General features: G+C 39.4%; 1 protein-coding gene across 4 annotated transcripts in view; it reads left to right on the top strand.

Annotated features, from left to right (window-relative positions):
* COL12A1 (collagen type XII alpha 1 chain) overlaps positions 1-21,111 on the top strand; it is a 165,349-nt gene that overhangs the window by 23,092 nt on the left and 121,146 nt on the right. For 3 of the 4 annotated variants that reach the window (XM_063442995.1, XM_063442996.1, XM_063442997.1), the window contains 8 exons: positions 123-386; positions 902-1,066; positions 1,178-1,351; positions 1,457-1,747; positions 1,906-2,508; positions 3,600-3,872; positions 5,591-5,863; positions 6,412-6,684. The exons of the other annotated variant lie outside the window; for it this stretch is intronic. In XM_063442995.1, the coding sequence (XP_063299065.1) occupies positions 123-386; positions 902-1,066; positions 1,178-1,351; positions 1,457-1,747; positions 1,906-2,508; positions 3,600-3,872; positions 5,591-5,863; positions 6,412-6,684 (2,316 nt within the window). The remainder of the gene's footprint in view (positions 1-122; positions 387-901; positions 1,067-1,177; positions 1,352-1,456; positions 1,748-1,905; positions 2,509-3,599; positions 3,873-5,590; positions 5,864-6,411; positions 6,685-21,111) is intronic. 4 annotated transcript variants of the gene reach the window in all.

Raw genomic sequence — 21,111 nt, 5'->3', positions numbered from 1 at the left:
GATGTCCTTTAGTCACATATACCCTTTGTAAAATAAATATTTTCTTCTAAAATTAACTATGATCCATGCTTAAATTGCCTCATTTTAATATATATATATATATATATTATTTTAATGTTAAGGCTGTTCTATAAGTGCAACTGCTGATGTGGTATTTCTTGTGGACGGTTCATGGAGTGTGGGGAGAACAAACTTCAAGTACATTCTGGATTTCATGACTTCCTTGGTATCTGCTTTTGACATTGGAGAAGATAGGACCAGAGTTGGAGTTGTCCAGTACAGTTCTGATACAAGGACGGAATTTACCCTGAATAAATACTATAAAAAGAATGATCTCTTATCAGCAATAAAAAGAATACCTTACAAGGGAGGAAATACAATGACTGGTAAGTATTTTATTTTTAGTTTCAAAGTGAAGTATTGAAACTAATCATTGCAAGTTTGAAATAAGATAACTCTGTCTATTGAGTTGTTTATTGAATTAAAAAGCATGTTGTGAATTGTTCAGTAAAGACTCACTATGTTAGAAAATGGTTAGTATATCAGGAACAGTAAGCTAATCACGTATACGTCTTTTACCTCCCTCTCTGCACTAGAAATAGTGAGATGCCCACTTCATTGAACTCATATTTGTCATTACCTTCATTTCATTTTGTGTTTTGGATTTACTTAGTTTTATCTCGTATGATTCTTGCAATGTGAAACAGGTTCGAAAGTGTTGATTTGTAATAGTCAGGTAATATATTTGCACATGAACAAACATTACATGGTCATCAAGTATTAATGAGAAATATATTCTGTTACACAAAATGTATGTTATTTTTGTTAATGAACAGTTACATAATTATTTTAGTAATTAATTTTAATGCAAAGTAACAAAGAATACAAAATTAAATTGCAGGTGAGGCCATTGATTTTCTTATTAAGAAATCCTTTGTTGAATCTGCCGGCTCAAGAAAAGGTTTTCCAAGAGTTGCAATAATTATTACGGATGGAAAATCCCAAGATGAAGTGGAAATCCCTGCAAAAGAACTCCGGGATTTAGGAGTTGAAGTTTTCACACTTGGTAATTTTAAATAAATCTGTTAATTTTACTAAACATATATTTTTTCCAAGTAAACTTCAGCATAGTAGACATTCTCACTCATTTTCTGCCAAATGCCCTTTTTCTTTGTAGGTATCAAGGCTGCAGATGCAAAAGAACTTAAACAAATGGCTTCTCTGCCTTCTTTAAAACATGTCTACAGTGTTGCCAACTTTGATGCTATTGTGGAAGTTCAAAATGAAATAATTTCTCAAGTTTGTTCAGGGATTGATGAGCAACTGAGCGAACTTGTTAGTGGAGAAGAAGGTAAGCTGATCTATTTATCTATCTATCTATCTATCTATCTATCTATCCATCTCATTTCTAGGCATACAAAGATTTTACAATTTTGATACATTTCATTTTCAACAGCTGTTGAGCCTCCTTCAAGTTTGATGGTTACAGAAACTGCATCCAAATCCATGAAAATTACATGGAGACCTTCCCCAAGCCAAATCACAGGCTACAGGATTCAGCTTATTCCAATGATTGCGGGTAGTAAACAACACGTTCTAAATCTTGATCCAAAAACCACAAGCATCACTATGAAGGATCTGTCCCCAGATACTGAATACCAGATTAATTTATATGCAATGAAAGGGCTCACAGCAAGTGAACCAGTCTCAACACTGGAAAAAACCCTGGCTGTCAGAATACGAGTTGGTAAGTTTGTCATCTGCTACTTTTCCTATTCGTTTCGCCAAGCAAAATATGTTAGATTTACTCATCTTAGTGAAACAAATATTTATCTGATTAAACAGGTATAATACTACTTCACATAAATATTCATGCTTTTTCAAACGCTATTTTGTGTTTTGCAGAGTGTGCTAAAGGTGTGGACATAAAGGCTGATGTTGTCTTTCTTGTTGATGGCTCATACAGCATTGGCATTGCCAACTTTGCTAAAGTTAGAGCTTTTTTGGAAGTCTTGGTAAAAAGTTTTGACGTCTCACCCAGCAAAGTGCAGATCAGTCTTGTTCAATACAGCAGAGATCCATTTACTGAATTTACTCTAAACAAGTATGACACAATTGAAGACATTCTACAGGCAGTGAACACTTTCCCATACAGAGGGGGCTCAACCAATACAGGCAAAGCGATGACCTATGTGAGAGAAAAGGTGTTTGTTGAAAGCAAAGGGGCAAGGTCAGATGTTCCAAGAGTCATGATTCTAATTACTGATGGGAAGTCATCAGATGCCTTTAAAGATCCAGCAATCAAACTGCGGGACTTAGGTGTGGACATTTTTGCTGTTGGAGTTAAAGATGCAGTAAGAACTGAATTGGAAGCAATTGCCTCTCCGCCTGCTGATAACCATGTGTACACTGTAGAAGATTTTGATGCTTTCCAAAAGATATCTTTACAGCTTACAAACTCCATCTGTCTAAAAATTGAACAGCAGTTAGATGAATTGAAGAAGAGAGGTAAACAAGACAAACAAAACAAAGCATGTCTACTTCATGATGTAAACAGTCCAGAATGGGAAAATAAATAATAAAAACTCAAATCAGTTATGGATTTGGCCCTGGTCCTTACTAGATACATTGACCTGAAGAAAAAAAAAGACATTCTTTTGGTAATATGTGTCCCATGAAATTAAGTGCAGGAAGTTGCCTGTCACTGCTGTACTATAACTCCTATCATGTTCAGTGAGATTCTGACTGAGGCTGGTGGGAGTTTAGATATACCTCTGATGCAGTGGGCTAACGAGGCAACAACTTGCTAAACATCTTTTGTTGAATAAATATCCTATCAACTTCATCCAGTGATTCACGAAGTCTGATAACATTTTTAGTCCACAATACCCTTATATAGCAAGTTACAATTTTAAAACTGTATATGTAAATACAGCACATGAAATAATACAGTCATAACTTATGAATTATTGTCAGTAGAATAAACCCTAAATCTCAATTAAATGACCAGGTTTGGGCTGGTGATTTGTTCTCAGTCCTCGTATATGAGCAACATTTGATTGGATAATTCCAAGCACTATAAAGGAAGTATGTGCTGGGGTTAAAGAGGCATATATTCATTAGCTTTAGGGCTTAGGAAACATTTGTGAAAAATAGAGTTTCCCTTTAAACACAAGTATAATGTGAATAAATATCAATATTTTGTACAAAAGATATAAGACTTTAAATAGCCTTGAAAATAAATGTTGAAAAATTGCTCAACAATGTTCTGTGTGTGCTGAGCCCATATTACATCTCAGTGTCATAGTTATGCTGCCAAGAGTCAAAGGTTGCTGTATCTTGTTTTTTGTCAAACAATATAAAGTGATTTGAGAGAAAATATGCTCTCCATGGCACCCGAGAATGCCTCTTCTTTCCAGTTTTCTTCAAATAATATGATATTTACATTATCAATATCACTTTCATCCATTGTGACCGAGAACACTTAGATAGGTTTGCAATATTGTTACAATTAGCAGTCCAGGAAGCAATGTTCAAACTCGCACAAATAATTACCAAAGTTGTGTAATCTCTGTTTTTTTGTGAAATTTTTCTTGTAGCTTTGGTTCCTGCTCAGAACTTGGCATTCTCTGAGGTGACGTCCTCCAGTTTCCGGGTAAGGTGGTCTCCAGCAGCAGATGATGTTAGGAGTTATGTAATTAAATATCACGTCGCTGTGGGCGGAGAAGATTTCATAGTTAATGTTCCAAAGGACACTACAACCACGGTTCTCTCAAATCTACTTCCAGAAACAACATATAATGTTACAGTTATTGCAGAATATGATCTAGGAGGAAGCCCCCCTTTGAATGGAGAAGAGACAACTTTAGAAGGTAATTTATAATTATGAAAGGAACACACTAATAGAAACATTGTATATATTTTTAATTAGATGTGTTTTTCTGTTACTATTGATTACCAAACTTAGAGTTTGAATGTGGTGCTTAAAATATCGCTTATCACATTATGCACTACTGAGGAGCCTGTGATATGGTCATACCATGTATAGTCATTACCATCTTGCTCCCTTGTTCACCCAGTCCGACTCTTTTCAATGATACCCTCTAAGTCTTCGTTTGTTCTTTCATTCACTTGACCATATATATATTCAGAAATCGTCTTGCTTTCATCCTCCTCAATCACTAACCTAACTGATAACTGTTTTCTCTCTTTGTCCTGGCTTCGCTTCCTGTGCACATTAGAGGTAACCACTTACTATGAAGAAAGTAATATATGCCAACCCATCTAAAGTATATTTTTGTAGGTAGCATGATAAAATACTAGTGTCTTTCATGTAATTATGAATCACATGACATAAAAAATTTTTTCATCAGTCTTCTGAAAAACCAAAATATAATGGTTTAACCTTTGCATTGCTATATTAATAAAAACATGAGTCTCTCAAATTAAATACAGGCAATTAGTATTGTTTGTGGTTGTTAAGTAATTAATTGAAGCAATGTTTGAAAGTTTGCAGATAACACCTGAAAGAGTTAGCATTTTTAATACCCATTTGGTATTTTCAGTCTCCGTAGAAGTCAGGGGTTGACATATGTATTCTCTGACACACCAGCTGATCTACAGTGTGTGGTGACAATGGGAAGTTATTGGATAATAAACAATACATGTCGCATAAACTATCATAGTGCACATGTTATAAACAGTGTTTTGAGGAAGAAATGAAATGACTCATCGTTCGAGCCTGTTAGTGAATGCTTGCTGAGAAGTCTTCTTTGTTATCAGATGGTCTATCATGAAATAAATGCAAGTTGGCAAAGTTCTGACATGTTCTGAGTCAAGTTGTTATCTGCTTAATGATGTGCGATGACTTGATTAGCTTAAACATATTTCTATAAACAAATATTTTGTGAGACATATACAACACTTCATCAAAGTTTATAACTCTGTTATACAGACTGTATTGTAGCTTTGTTCCTTTGATGATTACATCTTCTTTAAATTCAGAAGCAGAAATGAAAGGATGGGCAGTATTTGGAATAATAAAAAAATAATTGGTCAGGGTGGTTACATCTTATATTAGTTCTATGTTTGCATTAAGGTTTATTGGCAATCAACAGTTGTTCTTAAATTTACATTTGAATTGCTCTTATGTCAATCATATTAATATCCTCTATAAAATACATATGATAACACAGTTTGGAAGATGTAACTCCAGAACATTCAATGCATGTAATAAGTTTGAGCCATACCATGAAGGGCGAGTCTGTTGTGGGGTGCTGAAACCAACACATTGTCTGAACATTGCAACCCTATTTAGCAGTTTTCAAGGTGCCTATTGCAAGTTTGCTTAGAATTGTGATGCAAGTGCATATTTTCACTCTTGTAACTGAGGAGATACCTAGCTCTCTGAACTGACCTTGTTATTATGTATATTGAAAAGAAATTTATATTGAAAATAATGTTTGCAAAACATACAGCCTACCAAACCTTTCTTTGTCAATGAAATAACTTGCTTTGTAGAGTGCATTTGCTCTGTAGAGTTAATAAATCTAGAATTGAATACCTGATTATTTATTTTTTATCTTTACAGTAAAAGGTGCACCTCGAAACTTAAGAGTGACAGATGAAACAACTGATAGTTTTAAAGTTGGATGGTCACCTGCTCCTGGTAATGTCTTGAGATACAGGATTGGTTATCGACCAGTAGCTGGAGGAGAAAGAAAAGAAGTAACAGTCTCAGGAAATAACAGATTTACAACATTACAAAACCTCCTCTCTGATACAAAGTATCAAGTATCTGTGACTCCTGAATATTACTCAGGTCCTGGAAAGGCTCTAACAGGATTTGGAGCTACAGAGGAAGGTAATGTAAATCTATTAAGAAATACAGTATTTGCTAATAAGAGGTATGTCTACACATGCTGATGGCAAGTTGCAAGCAAGTTTTTAGAAAATGATTGACACATTACGTGTGATTACACAAGTAGAAGAAAGTAGAATAATTACATGTTGATTAAGGCTGTTTAGAACTAGGTTTACAAGGGTGTCCTTAGGTTCCATAAGTACCTGTGGCTTAAGCACAAAGAAAAATGCTCCAGCCTTTGACCCATCACTTTACCCCACTCTTTTTTGTAACCTAAGACTCCACTCCTCTTCACTTATCTAGACAGTCTTTGCTCTCTTTACAAATCCTGCCCTGATATATATAAACTGTAATGTATCTACTGCACAGATACTCACACATCACTCCCAACTGGGGCTTCAGCCAGTGAAAATAAGTATATTATATTAAAAAGGGGAAATAAATACTAAAACCCTGTATCTCATAGAATGTTCCTACCAATCGGAAATTCTGTATTTACAAATATAGCCTCTTTTTTTAATATATCACATTCTTTGAATATTTTACAGTACTTGGAGAACCAAAAAATCTGATTGTCTCTGACCCTACAACATCTAGTTTGAAGTTATCATGGTCACCAGCTCCAGGCAAAGTATTGCACTATCTTGTTACTTACACCCCAGCTGAAGGAGGGGAACCTAAAGAAGTTACCCTGAAAGGAGATGTTTCCAATACAATATTACAGGACCTTGATGCAGGCACCATATATTCACTGTCTGTAAAGGCATTATACAATTCAGGAGCTGGATCCTCCCTGCCCGGAGAAGGAACAACTCTTGATGGTAAGATATATTTTATTGCTTTTTCTTTAACATCACATAAGAGATTAGTTTAATTAAAAAAAATGCCTTCATCAACAGAGTGAGATATTAGCATACTAAACTTGAAATGTGAACTTTTAGGTATAGAGCTGTATTTAGTTGTATTTTAGGTATAGAGCTGTATTTAGCTGTATTGGAGAGTTTCTACTTTTTTTTTAGACTTGTTCACACATGTTATAGATCAGTAGTAATTACCGGTTGTTCGTGAACTAGACTATAGTTCCCAGTAGTCTAATTTTAGTAAATACATAAGAGACAAGCAAAGAGTTAGGTGACATTGCAATGGCTTCCTGAAAGTTGAAAGGTCGGAGAATGAACAACATATCAATTATTTGATGACATAACACATAACGCCACTCCACGGTAACTCATCTTAAAATATGGGTTAAATTCCTGATTCCTATGAAAATATTGATCAACATGATTCCGAATTGAGGAGCACAAATAAGCAGGGTTATTTAATAAACCAAGAATTGGCTAATATTTACTAAACTAGCATTACAAATTTTAGGCCAAAATAGCCAAGTGGAAAAATAAACAATTTGGAGAATCTTCCTACTCAGCTGTTTGCTCTAAATTATAACATTTTTTGGTCAATGTGACAATACATTGTTTAGGAATCTGCTATTTAATAATCCTGTAGGACTGATTCAAGTAATCGAGAAATATTGACAACTCTGTTTGACGCTTTCATTCATCATTGGGCTCTAACCATATGCCATCAGTTCAGTAACTTTTTTTAAATATTCTATTCTAAGAATGTCTAAGAACATACCACTCCAAATTGGTTTTACATCTTGACTTTGCTAATAACCAAATCCCTTGCTGCTTATCCCTTGTCACCACTGCTATTATTAAACATGTTAGGATTTCATTTATACAATAATAAAACAGAAATAAATATAATTTTTTGAATGTCTTCATTTTTAATAATTTTTTTTTCTCCAAATCATAAGACTGAAACATTGTATGAAGTTTAGGGCAAGGGAAAAATGTGTATATCTTAAGCTAGTAGCCAGACTTAAACATTAATTACCACTACTAAACTGGAGGGCCAATGGCATACTCACCAGGGGCTGAATTTTCTCATTGCCAATGGCTAGTAAGCAAATCTGGATTAGGATTACCATTAGAAGTAATGGCAACACTTCCATTTATTCTTCCACTCTTTCTAGCTACCATTTATATAACAGTCTATAAAGTAGTTTCTGCCGATTGAGAAACTAATCTCTCAAGAATGTAAAATACATATATGGACCATGTGAATCGTTCTTCACACATTTTTTAGCTGTGCAAATAAAATATAAAGACAGTTGGAAAAAACTTGAATATTTCTTAAATGATGACAATTTACATCTTTAATGGGATATGTACTCTATTTTTAGCTGACAAAGTTATTTTATTGTTTGTGCACTGAAGGAAAATAACTATTTAAGCTTATGTGGGTGAAAAGACTTTTGATATGTTCCAGCCCTCTAAACTCCCCTTCCCCCACCGCATTAAAAGTCTGAGCTACTTTACTATTTAATGATGGCCAAGTTAAAATTATCTTATGATTGCCGAGACCTAATGAAATTTGCAGGCAGATCTGTAATTCTCTGTTTGTCCAGTTGTTTGAAGGCTCCACTTTTTACTATGTAAGCCATGCCAAAACCACATGTCATAGTCCAGATAGAAAATGTAATGGAAAATACAGGAAGATTAAGAGCTGGAAATGTAATAAGGATATACTGCTGTTGAATGCTACTGGTTTTGCGATCTACTCTCCCAAGGGCGAGGAGGTGGTAAGAAGAACTTTGGCATAAGTTCTCTTTTATTACCTTGAGGCATAGATTTGAAAAGCAAACACAGACTGGATTTCAAGTTGTTAATATATTAAGTCAGTCTTGGTTTTGTTTGTTCGGATTAAAACAGAGGTGAAATACTTTCTTTCTTTCCATTGCTGAAAGCAAAATTGAGAATAGCCCAACCCAGAGTGCTTAAATATGTGCCATCGGATTACAACACAGACAATAATTACTTACAATTCCATAGCTGTAGCTGAAGGCTAAAGACTTGCTTTGGCTACGGAGCAACTGTAATAAAAACATTATATTTGTACCTAGATGAACTTTTTGTACTGCGGATGAACGAAAAAACAAATCTATTTAGATTCCTCTTAATCATTATCTGTGCTGTGTGGTATTATTCTTATTTATAAGGCAACAACATATTCCACAGCGCTCGACAACAGATGAACTAACAAACAAAAAGTTGCAAAAAAAGAAAGGTTGGACGTACAGAGGCAGAAAGTAGCAAGTGCCCTGCTCAAATAAGTTTAAAATCTTATAATTCAGTCTTATTAATACAATCCTACAGTCACATTTCTACCAGTGTAAATCTAATATCATATAGTCATGCTTAAAGGGTTTTATGGCTATTTATCTATCTACGTGACATACGTGGCAGAGTAAAAGAAAGTGGTTCAGGGTTATACAATATATAGGCAAAGTGTATCCATCTCTACAGTTGACTGAATGCAGGGCATCTATAATATGCATGCACGGAAGGAAAGAAATTGATAGTGATCACGGCTGGATTTACATTAGGCAACACAGCTAGGCGCCTAAGGCAACTTGGAATTATGGGACATCTGGTAAAAGTAAAAATGCAGAAACAGTAAATTGTGGTTTTGAACAGACCCAGACCTCAGCATTAAAAGCTGACATTCTGCATTCAGAAGAATCGGTATGACATTATACATTTTCATATATTTATGTCCAACTCAGATTTTCTAGAGAAGCATTATAAATAGAGATGATAATTAAGGGAAATTCCAAGCACCTAGATAACTTACAAGCACATTGCTATGTAAGGTAAAACTACTTACCTTGTATAATATGCATGGTGTACATTTTTCATATTTTGGGAACTAGTTAGTTAAAGGAATACTCCAAGTATCATACCTACTATAGTCCTCTGTGTTTATGGTGCCAGCAGTGCCCAGGTGCTCTCCCAGTTTAAGTAGTCAAATCGAGTAGGAACTGTTTGACAACTCACCTGGGGTCTGTCGAACTAATGGAAGCTCCTTGTAGGGCTATACATAGGACACAAGGTCACACATTTAGGCTGGAAGAAAGGAGATTTCTAAGGCAAAGAAAAGGTTTCTATACAGTAAGAGCAATAAGGATATGGAATTCTCTGCCTGAAGAGGTGGTTTTGTCAGAGTCACTACAGATGTTTAAACTGCAATTGGATAAATACTTACAAAAACATAACATACAGGGATATAATTTCTAATTAGTGAGGTAACAGCTACTTGATCCAAGGAGACATCTGACTGCTATTTTGGGGTCAAGAAGGATTTTTTCCTAGTTTGTGGCAAAATTGGAAGTGCTTCAGACTAGGTGTTTTGCCTTCTTTTGGATCAACAGCAACAACATATGTGAGGAAGGCTGAACTTGATGGACGCAAGTCTCTTTTCAGCTATGTAACTATGTAACTAAGCTATCAAAGTAACTAACAAATTGTTTGCAAATGGCTTGTCCACCTACATTAAGAGGGTGCCAGGGTATAGTGGTTATGGATCTTGCTGTGTTCATTTAATTAATTGATTGACTTTGCAAGCATAACCTGGAGAATTTAGCTTCCAACAGAATGTGGCGTGCTGTAGGTAGAAGAAATGACCAGGTATTACCATGTGCCTGCCGTACAAGTGCACATTGACTTTATGTAGGAAGTACAATGTAGAAAACCTACCATTCACACACCATCACGAAGGCAAAGTCATCACGTGCACATAAGCATATACAAAGAGTGAAAGTGCAAACTTTTCAGACTTACATTTATTTAAATCTGTATTAACATATTTTTGCGATGCATTAGTTACATATTGCAATAAAAATGTATGTGTGGGAGTAATTTGTATTCCAGATGGAGTGTCCTTCTATTTCTCAGCAACCCTGTCTATATATTCACTCTGCACTGTCTTTCTTACAAAGCAAATACAAATGACTGTGTCTTGTCCTCTTCAGACCAGAGCACTAGCTATCCATCCGATTGGCATAAAGAGCATTTGTGGGGCTAAGTGCAGTAACAGTGGAGCAATCACCATGGAAACTCATCAAATATTCCTGCTAATTGCTTCACTTTAGATGTTGCATGAGAATTGCTCTATATACAGAACCCCCATTGTGAGAAAGTGAAGTCAGAGCCAAATGCACAAGTCTGTGTTTGAGGGAAATATTGTAATGATCTCACCACAGATCATGTGTTGCATATATCCTTTTGGTAATAAACTAGTAGAACTAGGCAGGAAACAAATTATTTCCATGAAAACCTATTGCAGTCTGACTTTGTGTGTAGATTTCAAAGCTTTCTTACATGGTTCCCTAGAGCTCTGTCTTGGGACTGTACTCACACCCTGGAGAATGATATAACAGATGCTCTCTCCATCCTTGGACCGTTTCCTTGGTCATTAATCTCTCAAATAGAAACAGCTTGATTGTTTTTCTAGCAATCAGCAAGTAGTCTAAATGTTAGACAAGGGGAATGTGGTTATAGTCATTGTAGTGCAAAGAGTTAATTATCAAGAGAATTCAGCCATGTTTCTTCTACTCACTGCTGGCGTCATGTAACACATGGCAAAACAGTCCATACGTAGCCTGATGAGGGAGACGAGCATCAAATGAAAGATGTACGACCAGCAATATCCAAGTTAAAACAAAAAAATAGAAAATACATCGAGTGCAAATGTAAACAGTTTATCATTCCTTTTGTCCTTAATTCAGAAATTCCCAGAGCTATTCACTAAACTCCGAAGTCTAAGAAACCTGTATGGCAAAACAGAGGTAAAAATATCCAAGCTGTGACTGTCTATAGTTGAGCTGGAGAATTTTTCCAAAATTTGCCTCAATTTTGCCATTAAAATGTAATTGGTACAATTCAGAGTTATGTTAAATGACAACATATTAGGCAATTAAAACACATCCAGTGCTATGTAGTTTAAACCCAATATCTAGCACTCTTGCAACTTGTATTAACCCACTAAAAATCAGCCTTATTCTTTACCAACATCCTACGCTATTCCATTCTATAGACATGATATCAAAGTCACCTACCTAGACCCTCTAGAGCAATTTAGCTTGCTGAAATGCTTTATGTGTGAAGAAGGTGTCATATTTTTTTTTTTTTTTTTTACAAAAACTGCACCTTGCTTTTGAATTTGCCACATTTACAAATTAACCTGGGTACTACCCTTTGGCTGTCAATCAGAGAACCAGTCATGTTACTTCCTGGTTTGATTAGCTAAGTGAAGCTAAACTCAAGAGACAGGCAATTGCTTTGCGTAACTGCTTTGCAAAGACTGATTGAACAACCATAGAAAGTCTTGCTGATGGAAAAGCAGAGAACTTGCAAAGGCTTCAGACAAGCGATCTGCAGAGCTTTTGCAATCTGTTTTCAGATATATCCCCAATAAAAAAAAAAATGCATAATTAAATGCATACGTGTTTTCATTGATGCTATATGTAATAAGTAGTGTGATTTAATTATTTATTTATTACTTGGGTGATGGAATTTCCCTTTAAATAAATAAATAGGTATTTTCATTTTTGGAATATGATCATTATTAGTCCTTAGAAGGTTAAATAAACCCATCTCCGAAATATATTTATAGTACTAATTAACTTTAAATACAAGATTACTTGTAAAAACAGCTTGTGTGCAGATATCGATCTGATGAAGTTTAGTTGGAAACCATTTTAATTTTACCTTGCTTTATAGTTATAAACAATAGGAAGCCAGATTTTAATCCGAAACATCTGTTTTAGGATACTACGTGTATATGAGTCATATTCTGTGCCATTGCCAGCTGTTTCAGATTTTTTGCGGATCTAGCTGCTGTTCTTAGCAGAGAGAAAGCAGACACAGGACATGTTCAGCAGACGAAGAAAAAAGAGCAGTACCAGATAGATAAACCAAGCCAAAGGGTACTTTTTAACAACATTTTTCTACTGTTGCTGCATATCATTTTAATGCAAAAATACTATTTTGCACAGTATATTTTAGCATTGGTTAGTTTTCAGGCAGTTAGTAATAACTAAAATACCATATCTCCCAAACACGATTTAGCATTGATGTGGGGAACTCTTCCCAGGATAACCTTTTATATGTTGTGGCATATTTAAAAATGTTCTACCTAGCTGTATTTTAAAGCATCTTTGTCGCCTATGGGATCGTTGCCTATTTTATTTGCATATATCATAGATCCCCGATGGTGACTTTGCCACTGACAGTGTGGTGGCCATGTGGTGCAGGTGAAAGTTACTTACCTTAACCTGTGTCTCACAGCCACCACCATCTTCTTCTCTGGGATCCTCATTGCCTCATGGTGCTTCATGAGTGAGAGTAATATGTATCATAGTCCACACTACTCTATAAGCAAAAATACCCTCGCGTAAGTGTGAATTGTTGCAAATTCAAAAATAATTCAACTAAAAGCATAGCTGACTTAAGGATTTTTTTTAATTTGCCTATTGTGGGGTAAAATGTGAAATTTACATACAGGTCTATCTAAATTGCCGTGAATGCAAAGTAAATTTGAAACTGATTACACAATTATAGATTATGCTAGCGCTAGTGTACTTATAATCTTAATTTTAATAAAGACAGGAGGCGAGTATTTTGCATTACTCTCTTTACTAAACTCCACAGCAGTAAAGAAAGTGAAAAAACATTTAAACCAATGAAAATGCAACATGGAGTATATTATCCCAGCAATTAGGCTCCCCCTCCTCTTTCGGAAGCGACATCGGAACAGGGAAGTAGATTATCAAGTAAAGTCTGTAGCAAAACATCAACAGTGGTTGTTAAAGGTAATGATGAAATTTCTCGGGATGAGCGGAAAAACAGGCACCAACGGGTGAACATCCGATAGGTCTTTATGTGAGGAATCGTAATCCTAGGGTTATGCCGTAGGTGGTCCACCTTCTTACAAAGTTAAACTGAAAGGAGAATATGAAAAGGTTAGGCACTGGTCTTAAAACTGTTTGTAGTCATGACAGTGATCCATCAGATAACTTTGAAATAGTATGATTTACGTGCTAATTGTATTATAGCAGTTCGAAAGTCTAATGATAACAATGTAGACAACATATCGACATAGCGGTTTAGGGAGAGTAAAAAACCGGAGATAATGGAGAAAAGTGAAGATGTATGAATAGAGTAGTTCCCCTCCTCTCCGGGTGGGAAGGGTGGGAAAATACTCACCTCCTGTCATTATTAAAATTAAGATTATAAGTACACTAGCGCTAGCATAATCTTCAATTTTACCACATGACAGGAGGCTTCCTATTTTGCATTTTTTAACGCTGATGAATAAGAGACATGGCCGCACCGGAGTTTGGTGGATCGGTAAGGAAAAAGGGGTAGAACAGCGATGTGGAGTCCGTCTTCGTGCGACGGGATATCCGGAATGTTACCCCTTCTGGGGAGACTGAGAACGCGTCTATATTGAACGCTTGAATGTCCGATACCCTGCGGAAGGAGACTAGGCAGAGCAGAATTGTGAGTTTTGCTGAGAGTTGTCGGAGAGAGAGCCTGTCATTAGGTGGCCAGTCTCTCAGGAATTGGAGGACTATTTTGACGTCCCAGAGTCGTGAGTATCTAGGGTCTGGGGGGCGTTGTAATCGGATGCCCCGTAGGAGTTGACATACCAGTGGGTCTTTACCTACCGGGATCCCTAGTATGGGGACATGAGCCACAGAGATAGCTGAACGAATTACGTTAAGTGATCTATAAGATCGACCTGATGAGAACAGGTGAGATAGGAAATTCAAAATGCCTGGAATAGAGGCCATAAATGGAATGAGGTTCCATTCCATACACCAAGTGGACCAGGAATTCCAAGCAGATAGGTAGCATCTCCTGGTTCCAGGAGCCCATGAGTCCCATAGTAGTTCCTTAGCAGTCTGCGATAGTTCACCGACTTGCCAGGCACCCCTGAAAGTGTCCAAGCCACCAGGTTGAAACGGTTGTCCAAGATGAGTGGGTGAGGGTTGCCTTTCGGATCTGTGAGAATGTACTGATGATGAGGTAGTAGGAGAGGATCGTTGTATGATAGGGCTAGAAGGTCCGGGAACCATGGTTGTCCCCTCCATAGTGGGGTGACGAGCACTAGAGAGGTTTGTTGACGTCTCAGGTAGTGTATGGTCCTCACTATCATGGCAAAGGGAGGGAAGGCGTAAGCTCCCGTGATGGGCCAAGGTTGGAGGAATGCATCCACTGCTGTGCTCTCCGGGTCCGGGAGCCAGCTGAAGTAAAGTGTCGTCTGTCTGTTATTGCGGGATGCGAATAGATCCAGGTGAAGTGGACCTCGGCGTTCCGCAATGTGGTCGAAGATTTGTGGATCCAGTTTCCAGTCGTTGGTGTCCCGCCAGTGGCGTGAGAACCAGTCTGCCGCGAGGTTCGTCTCTCCTGGGAGGTATTCCGCTGTAAGGGAGATGTTGCGGGGTAGGCAGAAATCGAAGATCTCTTTCGTTATTTCTAACAGGAGACGGGAGCGGGCTCCGCCCAGGCGTTTGATGTAGCAGACTGCGGAGATGTTGTCCATCCTGAGGAGGATGCAGCAGTCCGACTTGTCCTTTGCTAGGCTGCGGATGGCGAATGACCCGGCTAGGAGTTCTAGGCAGTTTATATGCATGTTGAGGTCCTGGGAGGTCCAGGCGCCTCCTGTCGATGTATCTTCACTCGTCGTGCCCCATCCCCAGAGGCTGGTGTCTGATTCCAATATTATGTCGGGTGTCTTTCCGAAGATGGCTCGGCCGTTCCATGCCTCCATGCTGTCTAACCACCATCTGAGTTCGTCTCTGACTTCCTCTGTCATCGGGACTGGTTGACCGTATGAGGGGTTTACCCTGAGGAAGGAGGCTTTGAGGCATTGCATCGCCCTGTAGTGGAGTGGGCCGGGGAATATGGCTTGTATGGAAGCAGAGAGAAGTCCCACTATGCGGGCGAGGGCACGGAGTGGAATGGTGTGGCAACGGATGGCTCTGCGTAATCCCTTGCGGATGGCCGCGATCTTTGATGTCGGTAGTCGCAGAGTGCTGGAGGTGGAATCTATCTCGAATCCCAGGAATTGTATTGTCTGCGATGGGGAGATAGCTGATTTTTGAAAATTCACTATAAAGCCCAGGGATGACAGGAGATCTGTGGTATAGCGTGTGTGTCGTATCAGTCTGCATTTGTCTGAGCAGAACAGCAGGAGGTTGTCCAGGTTGATAATGCAGCGAATTCTTTGCGCTCGAAGATGTGCGACCACGGGCTTCAGTAGTTTGGTGAAGCACCATGGGGTTGAGCTGAGGCCGAAGGGGAGGCATGTGAATTGCCAAGGAAGGCCTTGCCAGTGGAACCGTAGGAATTTTCTGCAGGATTGGTGGACGGGTACTGATAGGTACGCGTCCTTGAGGTCTAGTCTTGTGAACCAATCTCTGTCTTGTAAGAGGTCCCGTAGAAGATGTATGCCTTCCATCTTGAAGTGTTTGTATGTGACGTATTCGTTGAGGTGACGTAGGTTTATGACGGGGCGGAAATCTCCCGTTTTCTTCTTTACTAAGAAGATGATGCTGAAGAACCCTCGAGGTTCGGAGGCGGGTTCGATCGCGCCCTTCGAGTATAGGGTTTGTAGTTCGTTGTTGATGAGAAAGGTATCTTCTGTTGAGCAGTTGATGGGACGTGGTAGTTCCTTCTGTAGTGGTTGGTCTACGAAGTCGATGACGTAGCCTTGTATTGTCTGTAGGATCCATGCGTCCGTGGAGATGGAGGTCCATTCTTGGAAGAAAAGAGATATGCGACCTGCTGTACGCATTGGAAGAAAAAAGTGAGTGAAATGGCTGCTTACCTGAGGACCGCGTGGTCCGCGACCTCTGTCTGCACCTCGAGTGTAGGAGGATGGTCGATATCCCACCTCTGGGTAGAAAGGTTGAGGTCTCGTAGAGCGGGGGCCTGATGGCCAGAAGCGGCTGGCTGCATGGCCCCTTTGGCGGCCAGCCCGTCGAAAGACACCGTTGGGGGGGTTTTGTCTAAAGACTCTTTGCATTGAAGTCTGAGCCTTGTTTAGAGTTGTGAATATGTTTACATGTCTGCTCAAACCTTTACGAAGGGATCTCCAAATAGTTTGCCCTGTGCCAGAGGACCTAGTTCTTTGGTGCCTAACTCCACCAACTTCCCGTCTATGCGGAGAAGTGCTGCTTTACATCGCTCGGATGATAAGCGACATTGGCATTACCCACAAAGCAGAAGCATCTTTGTGCCCACTCCCGCACATCATGAGCCCATTCGCGTATCATAGTAGCGTTGAATTGATCGGCTTTGGCCAGGGCATCGTCGGCCAAGTACATTATTCTGGACAGTGGTCCTACTGAATCCAGAAGTTTATCTTTCACCCCTCTAAAGCCTTTCTGCACACCTTTGCGTGGGTCACGGCCACCTCGTGACATAAAGGTTGTCATCACCTGGTCGAATTCTGGTGTTTCCGCAACGTGGTCAGGTAGAAAAGGTCGTGGGCACTCTGACCGCAATCGGTTGTGGACTGTCTTATCCATGGATTTTCGTATCCAGAGGTGCATGAACCTCGCTAGGTGGTCTGGTGGTGTCCAGTCCCTTGAGCGTGGATGTCTTATTTTTCTCGGGTCAAAAAGTTTTTGTCCCAGCGGGTCGAAGATGGTGTCTTCGTCTTCCTGTGGGGGTTCCGCGGTATCTGGTTCTTGGGGTTCTCCCATGAACATGTTCTGCGGAAAAAAGGATTGGGATCTGGAGTCCGAGCCCCAAGCGTCCTCATTAGAGTCAGACTTGTCCGCTTGCCATTCATCTAAGATGGCCATGGATTTAAAGTGAGTCTCTTCTTCCTTAGAAGAATATTCATGTTGCGGGTTCGGGGTGGTGGCTGTAGCGGGTTTAGTGCGTTTAGCGGGGTGTTTGCCCTTGTTTGGGTTTTGGTGACCCTTATCTCCTTTCCAATGGCGTTTGCCAGTGTGGGCTTCTAGGCTCTTATGCGATTCTGGTGCATCAGAATCCGAATCATGGCAGGATAGGTGGGTTTTTGATGGTTTCCTCTTGTCGGAACCAGAGGCCATCATTTTGGAGAGAACTTTTTCCATGGAGCGGAAACTGCCTCATTCACCATATTTTGGAGATCTGTTGTTTGAGAGGTCTCCATAATGCCTGAGTATGTGTTTGGCACACGGCGTAGGTGGTAGAGGTCAGTATGCCAGATTTTTAGTCAGTATTGACTGTATGGATATCGTTATGCGGGCCCCAGCAGGGTGCAATTAGGTTTAAATGTTGTACTGAGTACAAAGAACCACGGCAGGGTTAGCAGATATATATAATACCCAGCGGGTATAGTAGTGATATGATAATACCGAGTACCCCAGCAGGGTCTAAAAGGTATAATAACTGGTTGGATGTAAACCAAATAACCCCAGCAGGGTTGTAATTAAATGGTACCCCAGCAGGGTATGGGTAGTGGTATGCAGGAGAAGAAAGTGTACCCCAGCAGGGTCTATGAGTATAATAATTTTTTTTTGTATAAGCACCCCAGCAGGGTGTATAGTGCCAATGGGCTCTGTAGTGTAAATTAGCTCCAGCAGGGCAGAATTAACCACTTGTTGTGATTTTTTATATTCTGGGCCTCACCCAGTATGATAGAGGTGGCCACAAAGCGACCTCCTTAGCAGCACAGTATAGGGGCAGCACCCCAGTCAGGCACAGATTAATCACCTTATGTGCCTTTAAACAGCTTATCTCAACTGACCTCTGTAGCAGACTGTTAGGAAAGTTGTCACTGCAGTAGCTTGTCGGTATTGCCGTCCTGTGTGGCAACTCGCGGCAATTCGCAGCGAATCCAAGATGGCGGCCGTAATCTCGCGAGACGCGGGATTAAAGATGGCCACCGCGAGTATAGCCGCGGCTGAAATCGGGCCGTGGCAAAAGCGGCCAGAAGGGGCCGCCGAGTGACGGTGAGGTAGGGAAGGGGGCAATAAACCTGGGGCGGAAAGAAAAACGAGTGGGAAACAAAGGTGAAAATAGAGAAAAGGAAAAAGGGGGGGGGTCAATACTAGGGAGAGAGTAACCCTAGTAGCCCCAGTAAACAGGATAAAGTAGTGAAGTCAAATACAGGATTAGTTGAGAAATATACAGATAACAAATATATAATATAGTGGTAATAATAATAAAATAAAATAAACATTCAGATCAGGTATGATAAGGGAAGAGCCAAAAACTCTGACCTGTCTGCGATGGAGCAGTAAAGAAAGAGGAGGAGAAGCCTATTTGCTGGGATAATATACTCCCTGTTGCATTTTCATTGGTTTAAATGGTTTTTCACTTTCTTTACTGCTGTGGAGTTTAGTAAAGAGAGTAATGCAAAATAGGAAGCCTCCTGTCATGTGGTAAAATTTAGGTCAAACTAGCCAAATTTGATCATTCCTTTTTTCATTTTGGCTATTTTGGCCTTAAATTTCACTTCAAATTCCCAGCAATTCCCACCTCTTTCACATAAATTCAATTTGAATTTCAAATGAGTCACATGCACTACAACTCAATGAGATATGTGTAAGCTGTGAGAAGCAGTGAGAAACAACTAATCATTTTCAGTCAAATTAAAGGAACACTGTAGGCATCAGTTCATTCAGTATTAAACAGTTTTTAATGTTTTTATGTTTTAATGCTAAATGAGATTCCCCAGCTGCCCATCACATCTGTGCTTCTTTGGCTAATGAGGGGATATTAGCCTGAGCAGAAATGGGCAGCTTTGATTCTGTGAGAGTGTCAGCTGACTGTTCTTAACCTATCAAAGCTCCAACTGATAGTTTGAATGGGTATGACTTCAAGGAAGTGTGTAATCTCTGCCTTAGCCATACCTTCAGAAGGGGCCCGGTCTGTGGGTGGCCACGAGGACACTTGTACAGTGTCAAAACTGCTCTTATGCGGTTTAACACTGCTTGGAGGGACAGTGCCAGGTGACTCCAAGCACTATAGCTAATACAAAGAGATGAAATGGCTATAGTGACTACATTGTCCTTTTAAGTCTGCAATTAGAAAAAAAGGATGCAATAGATACTAGATTTGCATCTATTCAAAAAAGCCATTCATATACCCCCAGAGAAAACATGCAAAAGAAAATAGATGGATACTTTCTTTGTAGGTATATGTACTAAAATGTAAAAAAAAAAAAAAAATGTACAATGAAGTGTTAATTTAAGATACACTTAAATGTTTTGGTGCTTAGAGCATCCATGTAAATAAAAAGGAAAAGTAAAATGTTATTGTGGCCTATGCGTAATCAGAGAAAATATGTCTAAATATTTAATCAGATTAAGAGTCCAGTGTGAAAACTCTAGTATTGTGTTTTTGCTATATTATAATTGGCCTCATCCATTATTATATTCACTTTGAGTTTTTACAGTTCTCACCAAGCCCGGGCTGGCCACCTGGCATACTGGGCAAATGCCCAATGGGCCATGATGGCCATGGGCTGAGGCCAGCAGGGGAGATCACAGGATCTCCCCTGCCAGCCCCTGCAGGGCCAGTACTATCCGAGCGCCGGCCCTGCTGTGTGTGCCTTCATGGGCCGGTGGGAAAGGCACACACACACACTACAGCCCGTACACACTATGCCCCTATACACACACTCTCTACAGCCCCTAGCCACACATATTACACCACAAACACGAATGAAATCGACCTATTTACACAATACCACACCACAATCAGATCACTCTACACACACGCAATCCCACAAGCTGGCTCCAAACACATGCACAATACACTATCCTGTCCCTTTTGTCCTCTGGTATTCCATGAGACAAGTTAAAAGCAAACACAGCGCAAGCATGTTAATAAAGTTGCTTGCGCTGAGCAGAACAAATACAGGGCCTTTTTCTCATGCTAGAGTTCTTCAGCGGGGCTCTGCGCATTGAACAAACATGCTCACTTTGAGAGGGGGCGTGCTTGTCATCATTGATGACAAAACACATCCTCTCTGGCCCCTCCCCCTTCTCAGGGGGCCGTTGTGATTGAAAAATGCCCGGGCCAAATTTTTCCCCCAATCCGGCCCTAGTTCTAACTTTATTGAATAGCCTTTATATACAATTCTCGCATTATTGAAGGCAGACAAAACTTAATATCCTGCCCAGTGTATTAAACTAGCCCCGTGATGTATGCATGCATATATATGTTTTGATGGTTGCAGGTTTATATTACTATCTGTGCTCCTATTTTGTTGGTTAGAATGTGATGAGCGGCATCTGGAAATTAATTAGAGCTGGACAGAATGCTTATCATTTTATTATGAGTTCAAAAGCCAAGAAAAAAAATGTTAACATTTCTTTATCTCACTGTTCCAGTTCT

Source organism: Pelobates fuscus, chromosome 2, assembly GCF_036172605.1.
Source record: "Pelobates fuscus isolate aPelFus1 chromosome 2, aPelFus1.pri, whole genome shotgun sequence".
NCBI classification, from domain to species: Eukaryota; Metazoa; Chordata; class Amphibia; order Anura; family Pelobatidae; genus Pelobates; species Pelobates fuscus.
This window is presented reverse-complemented; position numbering and strand designations above follow the sequence as displayed.